The sequence below is a fragment of the Dendrobium catenatum genome, unplaced genomic scaffold, assembly GCF_001605985.2.
Source record: "Dendrobium catenatum unplaced genomic scaffold, ASM160598v2 fragScaff_scaffold_1586, whole genome shotgun sequence".
Classification (NCBI taxonomy): Eukaryota; Viridiplantae; Streptophyta; class Magnoliopsida; order Asparagales; family Orchidaceae; genus Dendrobium; species Dendrobium catenatum.
In genome coordinates this window covers 219,366-237,741 of record NW_021320048.1, presented here as the reverse complement: position 1 = coordinate 237,741, position 18,376 = coordinate 219,366, and the positions used below count along the sequence as shown (strand labels likewise).

Below are 18,376 nucleotides of genomic sequence, written 5' to 3'. Positions count from 1 at the left end.
CGGATAAGCACGGATCTGGTGCTGTATATCAACTTAATCACCATCTCTAATTATGACATTAAGAAGCCATGTCATCTTTGACTTTATGGATAATATTTTTATCTATTTTGTTTGTTTTTGATTTTCTTCTTAAGTATCATCTTGATCTAAAAGTTAGTTGAAAATTAAGCTCTATTTTTTGTGAAAAGAGGTTTATGGAGGTGTAATAGAGCTCTATACTAGGTATTGGGTAATTTAATCACGAAATATACTCATCATGTTAGTTGGGTAGATTATACTAAGTTAAAATTATTGGATGAGAAAAATTCAGTTTTTCATATATTTTGATAAAAAGACTCTTTTTGATTTGTGAACCAAGGACAAGATTTTCAATTCATTTTCTATCACATTTATTTCCTTTTAAACTGCAGAGGCTTTCTTGATGTCAATCTTGTTCTTAATTACCTGATTCTTCTAGCAATGTCTATCAATCAATTATTTTATTTTCATTGCTACTCCTGTGCTTAATTTGTTGCCCTCTATGTCTCCTTCCCTTGAAAGAATTTAACTCGGTTTTTTGAAAATTTTTTCCCAAGAAATGAAATTGACATGTTTCTATGAAAAAATATGATAAATCAAAGATTTCTATTGAGTTGAACAATTTTACTATGGAAGCAGATTCTATTCTGCATAGTCTGTGTTTCAAAATCATCATAGAAATCTTGTAATACTTGAAAATCATGTTAACCATGCATATTTTTTTGTTTTATAATTTTGAAAGACTCTCCCCATACTTTCCAAGTAATTTCTGTGTAAAAAAATCACAATTTAAATGTTCCTTTCGTAAATCATCTAAAGGTCATAGTATTGATCTAATTAATTGAATTTGAAATGCAATTTAATGTTAATTATGGAAATAATTTTCCTTTCTAAAATCTTTGCTTATTTTTAATTCCAATAATGAAATTTTTTCTAGAAATTTTTTGTGACAGTTTTATTTCTGTAGATTGTGAAGAGAATGCTCCATTGTTTCCTGCTAATGTTTTATCCATTGATCCTTAATATTGCTATAATCCTTGTGGTGTTCATCTCTGTGTCCGCTATTGCAATTTTCATTTTATAACTTTCTAGAATCAACTTTATGATCCTGGCTTTTTCTTTTTGGGAACCTTATCATACAAAACGTTCTTATGATATTCATTTCATTTATCTAGCTTAGGAAAGCTGTTCCCTTATTGGCTTATAAAGCTCAAGGAGAGTAAAAATTTGAGATTTATGTCAAGTAAGCGATTCTTCTCGATCTGCATACCAAGATCAAAGACCAGACTCCCAAATTGGATTGGAGAAACAAATGGTTAGAGATCCAATTGATAATAAAGAAGTTGGCTATGACGAGATCAATCATCCCTCAACATTTGAGGGACTTGAAGAGAAATTCCTTGAATACATTATGAAACTGACCAAAGAACAAGAAGAAGCTGATTTCAAGGAAAATACTCAGCATAGAGGTAAATTTGATAACATTTTTATTTTTTATTTTTTCGCAACAGAAAATTCATCTTGCATTTAATTTGATTTTTATTATCGTCTTGTTACGTTGTTGGAGAGATAAAGCTTTGTTTGTGATGACTTTTTTTATTTCCTTTTAAAAGTGTTTTAATTAAAAATTAAAATTTTTGTATTAAACTCTGCTTTAAGAAGTAATAAAAAAGTCATCTCAAATGAAGCCTGAATGAGATTAATACTCAATGTCAAGAGAAACTGGTAACAGTTCGAGCTCAACAAGCTTTCCTTAGAGATGAGTTTTTTCGCAAGGAATTACAGCTTCTCCATAAGCAATACCCAAATTTTCATTGCTTAGTTGTTCATTTTCTTCTTATTTGGGTAATTTGATAGACATTTTTAGAAACTCATTAATATTTCGATCAATATATTTGTAATTATTTATATGATATTTATATTTGCCAAACTCTTCTTTTACATAAGGTTTCATTGCATCAATTACTATCTTCTAAGTGCGAAGCAAGTTAATTAAAGCATGGCTTTTGCACTTGGGAATATAACTTTTCCTATTTAAGTAATAAGCAACTGCTAAGGTTGTTGTAAATCTCTTGGCTTTAATTGCAACAGGTTGGTTTTTTCCTTTACTAAAGCGCAGTGCAAAGCTTATGATTTGCTCGAAGAAGGCGGGAAATGGAAATTATCTCTATCTAGATAAGGACTTGGAAAATATCATCCATGCTTGGTCAAATCAGCTTCCCTTCCCATCTTCTATTTAATGCTTTTGTAAGTAAGAATCCATCTCTTCATTTAATGTTTAGAACAATAGGAGAAAAGAAATCTATGGAAAATGATAATGATGATATATTGTTAAAGGTGAACATCTTTTCATGCATGTTTATTTATATATGTAAATGTTCCAGTGGAAGGATCGGCATTTGGAAGGAGGGAAGAGTGCATATGGATACGGACAACTTTATGTAGAAAATATCCAGTTTTTAGTTCATGAAAATTCTGTGATTGTAGGTTTGCACATCAGATTAAACATGTAGACTGGCAAAAGTCAGTGAACTTTTTGTTTATCAGAACTTCAGCAGGGTCCCAACTGAGAATGTGGAGGCTGGAGATATTTGTTCCATTTGTTGAATAAATGATATAATGGTAAGCAGTCCACCGGGACCCAACCTGTAGTTGTATTTTTTTGAGTCTGCATATCTATGAGCTTTTTCTATGGAAACGTGTCATGTGGAGGATAGCTTATTATTATTCTCATGTTTATGCAGATTGGAGAAACAATAGCTGATAAAAGCTCTGGGAACGCACTGCCCACCATCAAAGTGGAGGAACTGACAGTAAAAATGTCTTTCTCCATCAATATTTCTTCCTTTGTTGGTCAGGAGGTATAATTCTTTCATGATAAATGAAATTTAATAATTTACATGATGCATTTGAAATTCCAAAAACATAGTCACCCTTACAATGCTTTTCCAGTTTTTTTTATGAAAAAAATTCTTCCAAAGTATGGATTGACATGTAAAATTTTACTGGTCACAAACCACAAGTCTACAAACTTTAGTGTTGAATCAAAGTAAACATTCATGCAATGCTATTTTTTTTTTCTTGCACTGTTAGTAGATGACGTTGAAGTTCTGGCATCAACTAGATCACTCCTTATTTCTCATATCAAATTCTTCCAATTTCCTTATAACTTTTATTACTATGGATTTCTTATTACTTGAATTTGAATAGGATCAATGATAAATTGATAATATTGTCATCTTTTACTCTATAATTATTGTTCATTTAGTCCTTCGTTTAGGGATTGCTTGGTTGGGAATATTTTAAGTGTATTGCATTTTAAAAGGATGGGTGTCATGATGTAGAATGCTTGGTTGAGAGTAAGGTAAATTCTAAGCATTTTTTTCGAGAGTTTGAAACTCACCAAATAATTCATTTTTGCTGTATTTTGAAATCTCCAGAATTAGGTCAATTTAGAATACATTGTTTAGCAATGCTTTGCTTTTTCTCTTTGCTCAATCTCATAGTTGCATGCGTCCCGCACCTCCACCTACAACCTTAGTTGCGACCTCCAACCTCATTGTGACATTTTGTTAATCTGTGACCACCAAAACCTGCTGCGACCCACATTACACACCTATGAAAAAACGTTGGTTGCAATCTCTTTTGTGACCTTGCCATTAGGGGTGTCAATATTTGACACGACCCAAAACCCGACCTGAACTCGACTCGAAAAATTCCGGGTTCGGGTCAACCCATTTGACATACGTGTTGGGTTCGAGTTAGTAAAGTCAACACATTTTAAAAATCGGGTCGGGTTCGGGTTGACCTGACAATTCTAAACTGACCCGGTTGACCCGTTTAGAAACCCTAATGAGCAACCTAGCTTCCGCGGTCAAGATTATCATAAATTTGTCCCTTGCCTACACAAATGTGATCCCAATTTTTTCTTTAAGAAAATATTTTGGATTATTTGTATAGTCAATAGATTAAATGTGAGAAATGTAATATTTTGGAACTAGATTGTCCGTAGACAAATAGTTGGGTTTTTATTTTGGGCTTTTTCCATTTTGAGCACCGGATAGCCCAAATATTAATCTTAATACTGTTGTGGTTTATATATCAAGAAGTTTGCATTGCTATTTCTTTGAGGGAGGTCAAGTTTTGCGAGGCATTGCTATTGGGACATGGTATTGTTGGGACAACCTAGGCATGTGATGAGATTGGAGGGAATACTCTAAATTGTTGGTGTAATTTTTATGAAAGAATTGAGAAGCATTCCACTGTCCATTTTAGTTCCTGATATAAATGGTTACCTTTGTCGAAAAAAAAAAAATTGAAAGCCATCATCTTAGTCTGTCCTTTATATGTTGATTAGAATTACAAGGCTTTTTTGGTAAGAAAACTCATTTCTTTACGGTGTATCCGTGTTATCACAAAAACATTCCCTTGGTATAATAACTTAACTTTCTATGGTTACAAAATTGATTGATTTATTTCCAATATTTACTCGTAATTCTTAATTGTATGCGTCCTGTTTATTGACCTTGAGATTGTTGGGTTTCTATTATTGTTGCCTTGTTGGTTGGTTTGTTAGTTATGGGAGGAGAGCTGTTCCCCTTATAATGAGCAAAAACAACTTCTGTGTCTATTACTTTTTTTATTGACATTGATAATCCTGGTAAAGCTCCAGGAGAATTATTGTTTCACCATTTTAATTGTTTATTCTAGAATATGCTATCTTTATCATCTGAAGTTTCGCTCCACCTAATTATGCAGGTTGTACAAGCTACAATGAACAAGGATGTTGGTTATGATTTTGCTGTTGATATTTGGAGCATGGGTTTTACTATCATTGTATTGTTTACTGGAAAACATCCTTGGAGTGGACTTGAGGTGGTAATCCTTCTCGACTATGAACACAAAATTTTAATTTCTAGTGAAATCGCTTGGTTCATGCAACTTCAACTGATGAATTCTCTACAACTTCAAATTTTTAATGAAGTCTACATATTGAAATTCAACTTGCAGAAATATGCTAATAAATATCCATATAATTAATACACTATTTTTGAATGTCATAATTTAAGAATATGGACCTTTTAGTAAACTACATTCATGAACCCACGTTGCAAAAGTTTGCTTTATAATTTGTTTAGTTGGAATTTTATTTTTGCATTACATAATGATCTGCATATTCTGCTCGGCATGACTGTCCTGCAGCAAAAATGCAAATAACAATGATTTTCTTGAATTATTTTTTAGACTAAGTGGAAAAGCCTTGTAACTTCGGGAAGAGGAGAAGAGGAAAGGTCCAGATGGGATTTTAAAAGAGAGAAAGGGTGAGGGAATATGTGTGTGTGAGAGAGAAATGAGTAGGTTTGGTGAGCAACTAAAGGTTTTCATTCAAAGCATAATGAAAATACAATACCATAGCCTTTTTTAGATGTGAAGGTATCTGAAACCATGCCCAAAATGCTTGAATAATAAGGAAGAACTTAATATGTATTTATTATATAAACTAAATATGAAACATAAAATGAACATGCTTATATGTAAAATGGGACATGACACATGGTTTTTGTGATAATCTTGATAGAAAAAACTGATGGCTTGGAATGATTTGCATTAAAAAGCTTTTATCTTTATGTATATTCTTTAGAGCCAATGCCATGCAATTTTTTAAGATCATTGTATAATTTATCTCATTATTTTATATATTGTCCTGAATTGAATAACTGGCATGTTATCTTGAGAAAACCTGCTTTCTAAATTAGAGTAGTATTGGATTTGCTCTGCTCTAAAGAGAATTTTATGCTTAAGGTCTATTAGGTCATTAGTAGAAGTCACCAGCATTTTTAGCCTAACTGTCACATGCTTTGCTTGGTTTTGTGCAACTAATGCTACTATAGAAAAGATCTGCTAGGGTTTTTAGGGTATTTTGGGTGTAGTTTTATTTTTTAAAGGTTTAATTTAGAGTTGAATTAATTGACCTAAGGTAGTCCACTACCAATCTTAGGTCATTAGGAAATGTCCTAGGGTCCTTGGGTGGCTTCTAAGTAAATTTAGGATCAACTAGACCATGGATTATTCATCTTAACCTAAGGTCCTACCTAGGGGTACTTTTGGGTTTGGCTTCAACCTAATACAAATTAGTATGTAAAAAGTTGATAAGGCTTTCAATGGACTTAAGAAGGTCTAGCGTTGGCTCCAAAGTAGGGTCACCCAAGGACCTTAAGGTTTCAAATTTTTCTATGATTAGGCAATACTAAGTCCTTAGGATTCCACTTATGAGGGTCATATGAGGTAGGAAAATCACCTCTTTGCAAATTCAGGAATGAAACCGTGTGCGTTAATTTCTTTTCAAATCTTGTATCAGCGGGATTGTGAGAGCACCTGGGTATGCAATTTAAGTATACTTGGTTTTATGGTTTAGCAACTAAAGAGATTTTGCAAGCAAGGAGATCTATCAGAATGTAAAATAGATATTAGGAAATAACTTTGTTTCTTGAGACCCATGATATGGATGTAATAGTATTTAATATTTTATTTATTTATTTATTTATACAATATAAAAACTATTTGATGTAGGACTACAATGCATGCAAATTACTTGAAAAGAACTTGCACGATTTATTGATTAGAATGATAACAATTAGAACTATTAGTAAATAAAATATGATAAAATAAAACGTAAGAGCGGTCACTTTCGTTTAGGCCAAGTTTCACATCAAGAGCTTTGAATCAACAAAATAACATAGGAAATCAACATTATGTAAATATAATAGCTTTCAACGAAAATCCCTAATCTAACAATAAGATTAGAAACAAATGAAGTGCACTCAATTAACTTCGTTTACTAAGCTTGGCAGAATTAGGAGAACACGATCATCATGACTAAAATCAAATCCCAAGAAAGAGGGTTAAGCTAAGGAAATACAGGAAGAGGAAGATTAGAAGACCTTCATTAAGGATCGGTTGTAATCCTCCACTGAACGATTCAAAGTTGCTCTTCAATAGCCTTGACCATACGTACTCTTCTATGGTATAATCGATGCACGGATTAACGTCGAAGAAGGTCGAATGTAGGATGCAAACAAATCCTTGCTCGTCATAGGTGAGTTCGTAATCAAGTTTCGGATCGGCCACACATTGAACTTGTAGCGTTGAGGTGCGGGAGGACTAGTCTCTTGGTTTCCGTTATTGTTTACCTTTTGAGAGAGAGAGGGAGTTCTCTCAAAATCCAAGCAGGAGGAGGTAAGAGAGGTAACCGGCCAAGGGAAGGTGGTTTGAGAAACTTTACTTCAGGTTGGAAAAGGAGAAGTAGTTTAAGAGGGAAATAATTAATTAAAAACCTAAAATAAATTTCAGATTTTTAATTTGGGGGGGCAATTAGGAATCAAATTTGAATTTAATTCCTAGAGAGGAGAGAGGTGTTAATGTAGAGAGAGAGGGGATTAGAGAGAGAGAGAGGAGAGGCGGGTAGAGAGAGGGGGCCGACGACTTTATGGGGATGGGGGAAATTAAGGAGGCTTTAATGCTTCCTTAATTTTGATGATTAGATTTGGAAAGAAATAATTCATTCTAAAATAATTTAAAATCCAATAAGGAAAGATTTGGAAACTTTCGCAAAATAGATTTTATAATTTAGGAAAGATTTTAAATTGGGTGAATTTGAATTCAAAATCTATCTAAATTATGACTATCAAAATTAGGAAGTAAATCCATGAGTAGGCAAGGGGCTAGGACCGACAGCTTGAATGGGGCTCGGGTAAGGGAACCGGCGACTAGGTGGAGGTGGTTTAGAGAATTTGGTAGGGATGAAGAAGGGGTTTGGTGTTGATGAAATTTTGGACAAGGTGATGGAAAGAAGGTATGGCCGGTGGTGATAAAGAGAGGAAAGAAAGAGATAGAAGGTAAAACCACAAACCCGACTCATCTAGGTTGGTGGGTGTTGAACAATTCTCCCTCTCCTAGGGATCTCACTCCAATATCTCAAGCTTTCATGAGAATTCAAACAAGAGAAATAAAGTTTTCAATTAATCATCCATTACCTTCAAAAGGAGAACACTAAAAGTAAACCCAGTTTTCTTTTCCTTTAGGTTAGGATTCTTCCTTTTCGTAGGATTAGACGTTCTAGTTGTGCATAATATCCTTCATGGCACCATACTAGTTTAATTCAGTTTTCTTTTCATTTAGGTTAGATTGTTAGAATTCTTCCTTTTCTTAGGAATAGATGTGCTAGTGGCGGACAATGCCCTTTCTGACACCATACTAGTATAATCTAGTTCTCTTTTTCTTTTAAGTTAGGGTTCTTCATTTTTATTATACAATATTTTTTCTCTTTTAGGTTAGGATTTTTCCTTTCTGTAGGATTAAAAGTGCTAGGGGTGGATAACGCTCTTCATGGCTCCATCCTAATTTTAATCCAATTATTTTTTCTTTTAGGTTAGGATTCCTTTTTTCCTTAGGATTAAACGTGCTAGTGGTGGACATTGCCATTCGTGGCACCATCCTAGTTTAATCCAATATTCTTTTCTCTTAGGTTATGATTCTTCCTTTTCATAGGATTAGACGTGCTAGTCGTGTACAACGCCCTTCGTGGAACAATAATAGTTTAAACCAGATTTCTTTTCATTTAGGTTAGGATTCTTATGTTCCTTAGGATTTGACATGCTAGTGGTGGATAATGCCCTTTTTGGCACCATCTTAGCTGAATCCAATTTTTTTTTCCTTTAGGTTAGGATTTTTCTTTTCCTTAGGATTAAAGGTGCTAGTGGGGGATAATGCCATTCGTGCCATAATCCTAGTTTTAATCCAGTTATATTTTCCTTTTAAGATTCTTTTTTTTCTTAGGATTAGACATGCTAGTGGTGGACAATACCCTTCGTGGAACCATACTAATTTAATCTAGTTTTCTTTTCATTTAGGTTAGTATTCTTCCGTTCCTTAGTATTAGAAGTGTTAGTAGTGGATAATGTCCTTCATGACACCAACCTAGTTTAATCTAATTTTCTTTTGCTTTAGGTTAGGATTTTCCTTACCTCAGGATTATACATGCTAGTAGTGCCTATAGCACCATCATAATTTTAATACAATTTTCTTTTATTTTAGGTTAGCATTCCATCTTTCCTTAGAATTGTATGTGCTAGTGGTGGATAATGAAATTTGTCGTACCATCCTAATTTAATCCAGTTTTCCTTTCTTTTAGGTTAACATTTTTACTTTCCTAAAGTTTATATGTTTAAGTCATGCATAATGCCCTTTGTGACACCGTTCTACTTTAATCCAATTTTCTTTTATGTAGATTAGGACTCTACCTTTCCATAGGAGTAGACGTTATAGGGGTGGACAACACCCTTCAATATTCTATTCGTGTACAATGTCCTATGTGGCACCATACTAATTTAACTAAGTTTTCTTTTCATTTAAATTAGAATACTTTCTTGCATTAGGATTAGATGTGCTAGTGGTAGAAAAATGCCCTTTCTGGCACCGTTTTAATTTAATCTAGTTTTTTTTTTCTTTTAAGTTGGGATTCTTCTATTCTTTAGGATTAGTTGTGCTAGTGATTGATAACGCCCTTCGTGGCAATATCATACTTTAATCCAATTTTCTTTTCCATTAGGTTAGAATTATCTTTTTCATAACATTAGACATGCTTGTGGATGAAATGCCTTTCGTGGCACCATCATACTTTAATCCAATATTCTTTTCCTTTATGGTAGAATTATTTCTTTCCTTGGAATTAGAAATGATGGTGGAGGATAACGCCCTTCGAGGCAATATCATAGTTTAATCAAATTTTATTTTCCTTTAGTTTAGGGTTTTTCCTTTCCTTATGATTAGATATGCATGTGGATAATGCCCTTAGTGGCACCAACCTTGTTTTAGTCAAGTTTCTTTTTTCTTTAGGTTAGGGCTCTTCCTTTTCTCAGGATTAGACGTGCTAGTGGTGGATAACATCCTTCATGACACCATCCAAGTTTAAAACTAATATTCTTTTCCTTTAGGTGAGGATTCTTCCTTTCCATAGGATTAGACGTGCTAGTGGTGGACGATGCCCTTCGTGGCACCATTCTTGTTTATTATAGTTTTTCTTTATTTTAGGTTTGGATTCTTCATTTTCTTAGGATTTGACGTGCTAGTGGTTAATAATGCCCTTTGTGACACTATCCTAGTTTAGTTCAATTTTCTTTTCCTTTAGATTATTATTTTTCTTTCCATATGATTAGACGTACTAGTGGTGGATAATGTTCTTCTTGACACCATCGTAACTTTAATCCAGTTTAATTTTCCTTTAGGTCAAGATATTTCATTTCCTTTGTATTAAGTCCTTTAATTTTCTTTTAGGCAGATAAAATCCTTTTTAGCACCATCCTGTTTTATAGGTTAGGCATTATCCACCACTAACTTTTCATTTAGGTTTGGATTGTTCCTTTCATTAGGATTTGAAAAGTTAATGGTGGATAATGCCCTTCTTGGCACCTTTCTTGTTTTATCACGATTTCTTTTCCTTTAGGTTAAGATTCTTTCTTTTTGTCGGATTAAACGAGCTAGGGGTGGATAACGCGCTTCGTGGCACTATGTTAGTTTAATCCAAATTTTTTCCTTTAGGTTAGGATTTTTTCTTTTCCTTAGGATTAATGGTGCTAGTGGGAGATAACACCCTTCGTGGAACCATCCTAGTTTTAATACAATTATATTTTCCTTGAGGTTAGTACTCTTTTTTTTCTTTAGGCATAGACGTGCTATTGGTGGACAATAACCTTTGTGGCATCAGCCTAGTTTAATCTAATATTCTTTTCCTTTAGGTTAGGATTCTTTCTTCTTGTAGTGTTAAACGTGCTAGTCATGTTTAACAGCCTTCGTGGAACTATAGTAGTTTGATTCAGTTTTCTTCCGTTTCTTATTATTAGACGTGCTAGTAGTGTATAATGCCCTTTCGTGGCACCATCTTAGTTTAATCCAGTTTTCTTTTCCTTTAGGTTATGAATTTCCTTATATCAGGATTAAACATGCTAGTGGTGCATAAAAATATTCGTATCACCATCCTTGTTTTAATACAATTTTCTTTCCCTTCAAGTTAACATTTTATCTTTCCTTAGAATTATATGTGCAAGTAGTGGATAATGCACTTCGTGGTACTATCATAGTTTAATCCTTTTTTTCTTTTAAGTTAACTTTCTTTCTTTCCTAAAGATTAGATGTTTAATTGGTGGATAACGCCCTTCGTGGCACCATCATATTTTAATCTAATTTTCTTTTTCTTTAGGTTAGTATTCTACCTTTCCATAGGATTAGACGTTCTAGGGGTGTACAATGCCCTTCGTGGCACGATCCTAGTTTAATCTAGTTTTTTTTTCTTTATGTTAGAATTCTTCCTTTCCGTAGGATTAGACGTATTAGTTATATACAACACCCTTCGAGACACCATACTAGTTTAATCTAGTTTTCTTTTCCTTTTGATTAGGATTTTACATTTCCTTAGAATTAGATGTGCTAGTGGTGGATAACGCCTTTCGTGGAATTATCCTAGTTTAATCGAATTTATTTTTCTTTTGGCTATGATTATTCCTTTCCTTAAGATTAAACATGCTAGTGGTAGATAATGACATGCTAGTGGTAAATAACGCCCTATTTGCACCTTCTTAATTTATTCCAATTTTTTTCCTTTACGTTAAGATTTTCCTTTCCTTAAAATTAGATGCACTTGTGGTGTATAATGCTCTTCGTGGCACCATCCTAGTTTATTCTAGCTTATTTTTTTCTTTAGGTTAAGGTTTTTCCTTTCTGTAGGATTAGACATGCTAGAGGTGGACATCATCCTAGTTTAATCCAGCTTTCTTTTCATTTAGGTTAGAAATTTTTCTTTCCTTAGAATTAGACACGCTAATAGTGGACAACACCCTTCGTGATACCATCTTAGTTTAATTCAGTTTTCATTACCTTTATTTTGGGATTCATTTCCTTAGGATATGACGTGCTAGTGGTAAATAATGCCCTTCGTGGCACCATCCTATTTTTATCAAGATTTCTTTTCCTTTATGTTCAGATTCTTCTTTTTCATAGGATTAGACGTGCTAGTCGTCTACAATGCCATTCGTGACACCATACTAATTTTATACAATTTTCTTTTCATTTAGGTTTGGATTGTTTCATTTCTTAGGATTAGATGTGCTAGTGGTGGATAATGCCCTTCGTGGCCCTATCCTAGTTTATTCTAGTTTTTTTTTTTCTTCAGGTTATGATTTTTCATTTATATATGAGTAAACATGCTAGAGGTGGACACCATCTTAGTTTAATGTAGTTTTCTTTTCCTTTAATCTAGAATTTTTTCCTTTCCTTAGGATAAGTCGCGCTGGTTGTGGACAACACCATTCGTGGCACCATCTTAGTTTAATCCAGTTTTCTTTTCCTTTATTTTAATATTATTCCTTTGCTTAGGATATGACGTGCTAGTGGTGAATAACGCCTTTCGTGTCACCATCCTAGTTTTATCACGATTTCTTTTCCTTTAGGTTAGGATTCTTCCTTTTTATAGGATTATACGTGCTAGTCGTGTACAATGCCATTCGGGGCACCATACTAGTTTATTACAATTTTCTTTTCATTTAGGCTTGGATTGTTCCGTTCCTTAGGATTAGACATGTTAGTGATGGATAATGTAATTCGTGGCACCATCCTAGTTTATTCTAATATTTTTTTTAAGGTTAAGGTTTTTTCCTTTCCGTAGGATTAGACATGCTAGGGGTGGACACCATCCTAGTTTAATCTAGTTTAATTTTTCTTTAGGTTATGATTTTTCCTTTCCCTGGGATTAGACGCGCTTGTAGTGGACAACACCCTTCGTGGTACAATCTTATTTTAATCCAATTATCATTTCCTTTATTTTGGGATTATTCCTTTTCTTAGGATATGTTGTGATAGTGGTGGATAACAGCCTTCATGGCACCATCCTAGTTTTATCACATTTTCTTTTCTTTTTTGTTAGGATTCATCCCGTCTGTAGGACTAGACGTTCTAGTGGTGGATAACGCACTTCATGGCACCGTCATTGTTTAATACATTTTTTTCTTATAGTTTAGGATTTTATCTTTTCTTAGTATTAAAAGTGCTAGTGATGGATAATGCCCTTCGTGGCACCATCCTTATTTTAATTCAGCTTCTTTTCTATTAGGTTAGGATTCTTCCTTTCCATAGGATTAGACATACGTGTGGTGGATAACGCCCTTTGTGGCACCATCCCAGTTTAATTTAATTTTCTTTTCCTTTAAGTTAGGATTATTCCTTTCCTTAGGACTAAACGTGCTAGTGGTGGACAATGCCCTTCGTGGTTCCATCCTATTTTAATTATATTTTCTTTTCCTTTATGTTTGGATTCTTCTTTTCTATAGGATTAGATTTGTTAGTAGTGTACAATGCCCTTCATTGCACCATACTAGTTTAATTTAATTTTCTTTTCTTTTAGGTTATGATTCTTTCTTTCCTTAGTACTAGACGTGCTAGTGGTCGACAATGCCCTTCATGGTACCATCCTAGTTTAATTCAGTTTTATTTCCTTTAGTTTTGAGTTCTTACTTTCCTTAGGATTAGACATGCTAGGGGTGAATAATGCACTTCATGGCACTATCCTAATTTAATCTTTTTTTTTTTTTAGGTTATGATTTTTCTTTTTTTTTTCCTTAGAATTAAAGGTGCTAGTGGGGGATGATTGATGCGAGCAAAAAATATAGGGACCCTATTTTCTTCGATCACAAAAGATACGACGGACTTCTACGGACGAAATTGACTAAAGATGAGGAAAAGGGATGAACAAAGTCTTACATTTCAAATTAAGAAATAAAAAGAAATTAAAAACACAAACTCGACTCGAGACAAAATGACGACACCCTAAAGTTGCTGCACTTAGAGAAGAGGGATACAGGTGGAGTGGCACTTGCGGAGAGACGAAAGAGATTAAAAGCCCGAGAAGAAATGGTGGAAAGAGCCCGCAGGATTTCCGGAGGGGATGAGAAAGAAGGGTGGAAAGAGCCCGCAGGATTTCCAAGCAACCCACAGGTTAACAAAGATTTTTTTTCCAAAAATCAAATATCACATTCACTACTTCAAACATTACAATACCCCCCACATATATATACGTATGTAAGGGGAAGACCAAAAGACATATTATATTAATTATAACAATAACCTAAACATCACAAGCATTAAAACACCTAAATTCTCCCCCCCCATTGCTCACGGAAATCAGCCCCAAACCAGGAACCGAAACAGCCACCGCGGGAGCCAAGGAGGCCACGCAGGAGCCAAGGGGCCATGGCCTCGGGAAAGAGCCCAAGCACGAAAAAACCAGCGGCCCGCCAGAAATCCATGGGGCAAAATGCAAAATACGAAAAGCCAAGGAGGAAGCCAAAGGGCCACCTCACATGGAAAAGAAAATCTTGGAATTCCAAAGGCCAGTTTGGAATTCCAAGAGACAAACATAAATACTAACATAAAAAGAATAAAAGACACTAATTAAGATAATAAATGAACTAAAATGTTAGCTCATAATGAGCTAACCTTAGTTTAATAAATGAATTAAAGTCCAGCTCATAAATGAACTAAAAGTTCAGCTCAAATATAATAAACTACTAGACTCAAGGGAAGCCAAAATTTAATTTATTTTGGACTAGTGTTGACCTCCCCTTTGTCTACATCAGACTCCCCTTCTTGCGAATTCAGCTCCTGATGAATTGGTTGATGATTCTCTTGAGGCGGTGCATACTGTTCATCGATCTCATTGAGTTTTTCACCAAACCTTTTCAGAATTTCTTCCTGTTCTTTTTCAAATTGCTGTTGCAGATACCTTTTGTACTTCTCAAATTTTTGATCACATAGGAACATGTGATATTGCAGTTTGTAGAGTCGATTTTGAAGTGGGTCAGTAGAATCTCCTTCTGTAGGTAACCATCTGTCCAATGGAAATGGGACATCAAGATTATGTTGATCGCATTCTTCCAGGAATGTAGCCATACTTTTAATATTTTCCATTTTTTGACTCAATAAAAAATTACAAGACTCAATCTAAAAAACTTAAAGACACAAAATAAGACTTTTTGACAAACTCGACAAACTCAGACTTGACAAAACAAAACTTGACAACCAAAATAAAATTTGACAACTAAATCCTAGGACTTCCTAACTTGCTCTGATACCAAAATGATGCGAGCAAAAAATATAGGGACCCTATATTCTTTGATCACAAAAGACACGACGGACTTCTACGTACGAAATTGACTAAAGATGAGGAAGAGGGACGAACAAACTCTTACATTTCAAATTGAGAAATAAAAAGAAATTAAAAGCACAAACTCGACTCGAGACAAAATGATGACACCCTAAAGTTGTTGCACTTAGAGAAGAGGGATACAGGTGGAGTGGCACTTGCGGAGAGACGAAAGAGATTAGAATTCCGAGAAGAAAGGGTGGAAAGAGCCCGCAGGATTTCCGAAGGGGATGAGAAAGAAGGGTGGAAAGAGCCCGCAGGATTTCCAAGAAACCCACAGGTTAACAAAGATTTTTTTTTCCAAAAATCACATATCACATTCACTTCTTCAAACATTACAATACCCCCCATATATATAAGTATGAAAGGGGAAGTCCAAAAGAAATATTACATTAATTATAACAATAACCTAAACATTACAAGCATTAAAACACCTAAATCTAACCCCCCCCCTTGCTCACGGAAATCAGCCCCAAGAACTGAAACAGCCACCGCGGGAGCCAAGGAGGCCGCGCGGGAGCCAAGGGGCCATGGCCTCAAAAAAGAGCCCAGGCACAGAAAAACCAGCGGCCGGCCAGAATTCCATGGGGCAAAATGCAAAATACGAAAAGCCAAGGAGGAAGCCAAAGGGCCACCTCATGGGGAAAAGAAAATCTTGGAATTCCAAAGGCCGGTTTGGAATTCCAAGAGACAAACATAAATACTAACATAAAAAGCATAAAAGACACTAATTAAAAGATAATAAATGAACTAAAATGTTAGCTCATAATGAGTTAACCCTTAGTTCAATAAATGAACTAAAGTCCAGCTCATAAATGAACTAAAATTTCAGCTCAAATATGATAAACTACTAGACTCAAGGGAAGCCAAAATTTGATTTATTTTCGACTAGTGTTGACCCCCCCTTTGTCTACATCAATGATAACGTCCTTCGTGGCACAATTCTAGTTTTAATCCAATTATCTTTTCCTTTAGGTTAGGATTCTTTTTTTCATTAGGATTAGACGTGCTAGTGGCGGACAATGATGCCCTTTGTGGCACCATACTAGTTTAATCCAATATTCTTTTCCTTTAGGTTAAGATTCTTCTTTTTCGTAGGATTAGACATGTTAGCGGTGGACAATGCCCTTCATTTCACCTTCCAAGTTTAATTCAAAATTCTTTTCCTTTAGGTTAGGATTCTTCATTTCCTTAGGATTAGACGTACTAGTGGTGGATAATTTCCTTCGTGGTACAATCTTATTTCAATTCAGTTTTCTTTTGTTTAGGTTTGGATTTTTTCTTTCCATAGAATTTGATGAGCTATGGTTGATTAACGCGCTTTATGGCACTATCCTAGTTTACTCCATTTATTTATTTTAGGTTAGGATTTTTCCTTTCCTTAGGATTAAATGTGCTAGTTGGGGATAATGCATTTAGTGGTACCATCCTAATTTTAACTCAATTATCTTTTCTTTTAGGATAGTTTTCTTTGTTTCCTTGGATAAAAGTGCTAGTGTTGGACAATGCCCTTAATGTACCATCCTAATTTAATCTTATATTCTTTTCCTTTAGGTTAGAATTCTTCCTTTTTGTAGGATTAGACGTGCTAGTCGTGTACAATGCCATTTGTGGCTCCAAACTAGTTTAATACAATTTTCTTTTAATTTAGGTTTGGATTGTTCTGTTCCTTAGGACTAGACGTGCTAATGGTAGACAATGTCATTTGTGACACCAAACTTGATTAGACGTGCATTGATCTTTTTTTTCTGCTTTGTTCTTTTTTGCTCTTTGTTTAAGTATTAGATTTTGCTTATTGCCAAACACAACTTACATTAGTTCTAAATTTTGTTGAATCTGGATATAATCTATTTCAACCCCCTCAATTATGAAAATGATTTGACCATATCCCCTGTAGATAATCACACCTGACACGCATACTTTAGCTTTTTGTTGTAGGAAATGCTAAGATTGGTATCATCTGCGCTATGAGCCTTATGCTTAACCCTATATAGTATCCTCGTAGCACACTTTTCTTTGCTTCTTGTGCAAAGGAAATTACAAACTCTACATAGGTTAATATGATAAATTTATAATACAACTCATGGTCTTCAAAATCATTCTCTAATACTATTTATATGGTATTTTTGGCAACAATTTTAGCTCCTAACTCTTTTCATTTTTTATTATATTATATTTGGCAAACAATTGGTCAAACAATATTAGAAAGTGGTTGCAAGAATTGAAGCATAATTGCATACTGATCCTTATGCTTCTTCCAACATAGATGACGTTGTTTTTGAAAAGAAATGTATATTAAGAAGGTAGAAGAAATGGAAATGCATTCTTCGATCTTCTAGTTTGGTTGTTCTTGCTTGGTATTTTCTTAAGATCAATTCAAATTACCAGGGGCAAATAAATAAAAGAAAATAAAATGCATAAAAATATCATTTGTGTCGCCATACTAGTTTAATCAAGTTTTCTTTCCTTTAGAATATGATTATGTCTTTTCGTAGGATTAGACGTACTAGTGGTGGATAATGCCATTCATGGCACTAACCTAATTTAATCCAATTTTTTTTTCTTTGATTAGCATTCTTTCTTTACATAGAATTAGTCATGTTAGTGGTGGATAATGCCCTTTTTTTTGGCAACATCCTAGTTTAATCTAATTTTTTTTCTTTTAGTTTAATATTAATCGTTTCCTAAGGATTAGACGTGCTAGTCGTGTACAACACCCTTTGTGGCATTATACTAGTTTAATTTAGTTTTCTTTTTTCCTTTGATTAGGATTCTTCCTTTCTATAGGATTAGACGTGCTAATGGTGGACAATGCCCTTCATGACACCATCTTAGTTTAATTCAATTACCTTTTATTTTAGCTTGGGATTCTTCTTTTTTGTAGGAATAGACGTGCTAGTTATATACAACGACCTTTATTGCATCTTCCAAGTTTAATCCAATTTCCTTTTACTTTAGGTTAGGATTCTTCCTTTCCTTATGATTAGACGTGGTAGTGATGGATAACTCTCTTCGTGGCACCAACCTAGTTTAATCCAATTTTTTTTCTTTTAGGTTAGGATTTTTTTCCTTATAATTAAACGTTCTAGTGGGAGAAAATGCCATTCGTGG

General features: G+C 34.3%; 1 protein-coding gene across 4 annotated transcripts in view; it reads left to right on the top strand.

Moving 5' to 3' along the window:
• Positions 1–658: 658 nt before the first annotated feature.
• Positions 659–18,376, top strand: part of LOC110111384 (putative elongation factor TypA-like SVR3, chloroplastic) — a 95,524-nt gene continuing 77,806 nt past the window's right edge. Inside the window, exons 1-5 of one of the 4 annotated variants that reach the window (XR_003703057.1) lie at positions 659–1,487; positions 2,133–2,265; positions 2,403–2,640; positions 2,763–2,879; positions 4,777–4,965. Coding sequence is in view for 1 of the 4 variants with exons in the window: in XM_020843225.2 (XP_020698884.1) it covers positions 2,638–2,640; positions 2,763–2,879; positions 4,777–4,893 (237 nt within the window). In the remaining 3 variants the exon portion in view is untranslated. Of the gene's footprint in view, positions 1,488–2,109; positions 2,270–2,402; positions 2,641–2,762; positions 2,880–4,776; positions 4,966–18,376 lie in introns of those variants that run through there. The other 3 variants (XR_003703056.1, XM_020843225.2, XR_002304858.2) reach the window with 3 other exon arrangements.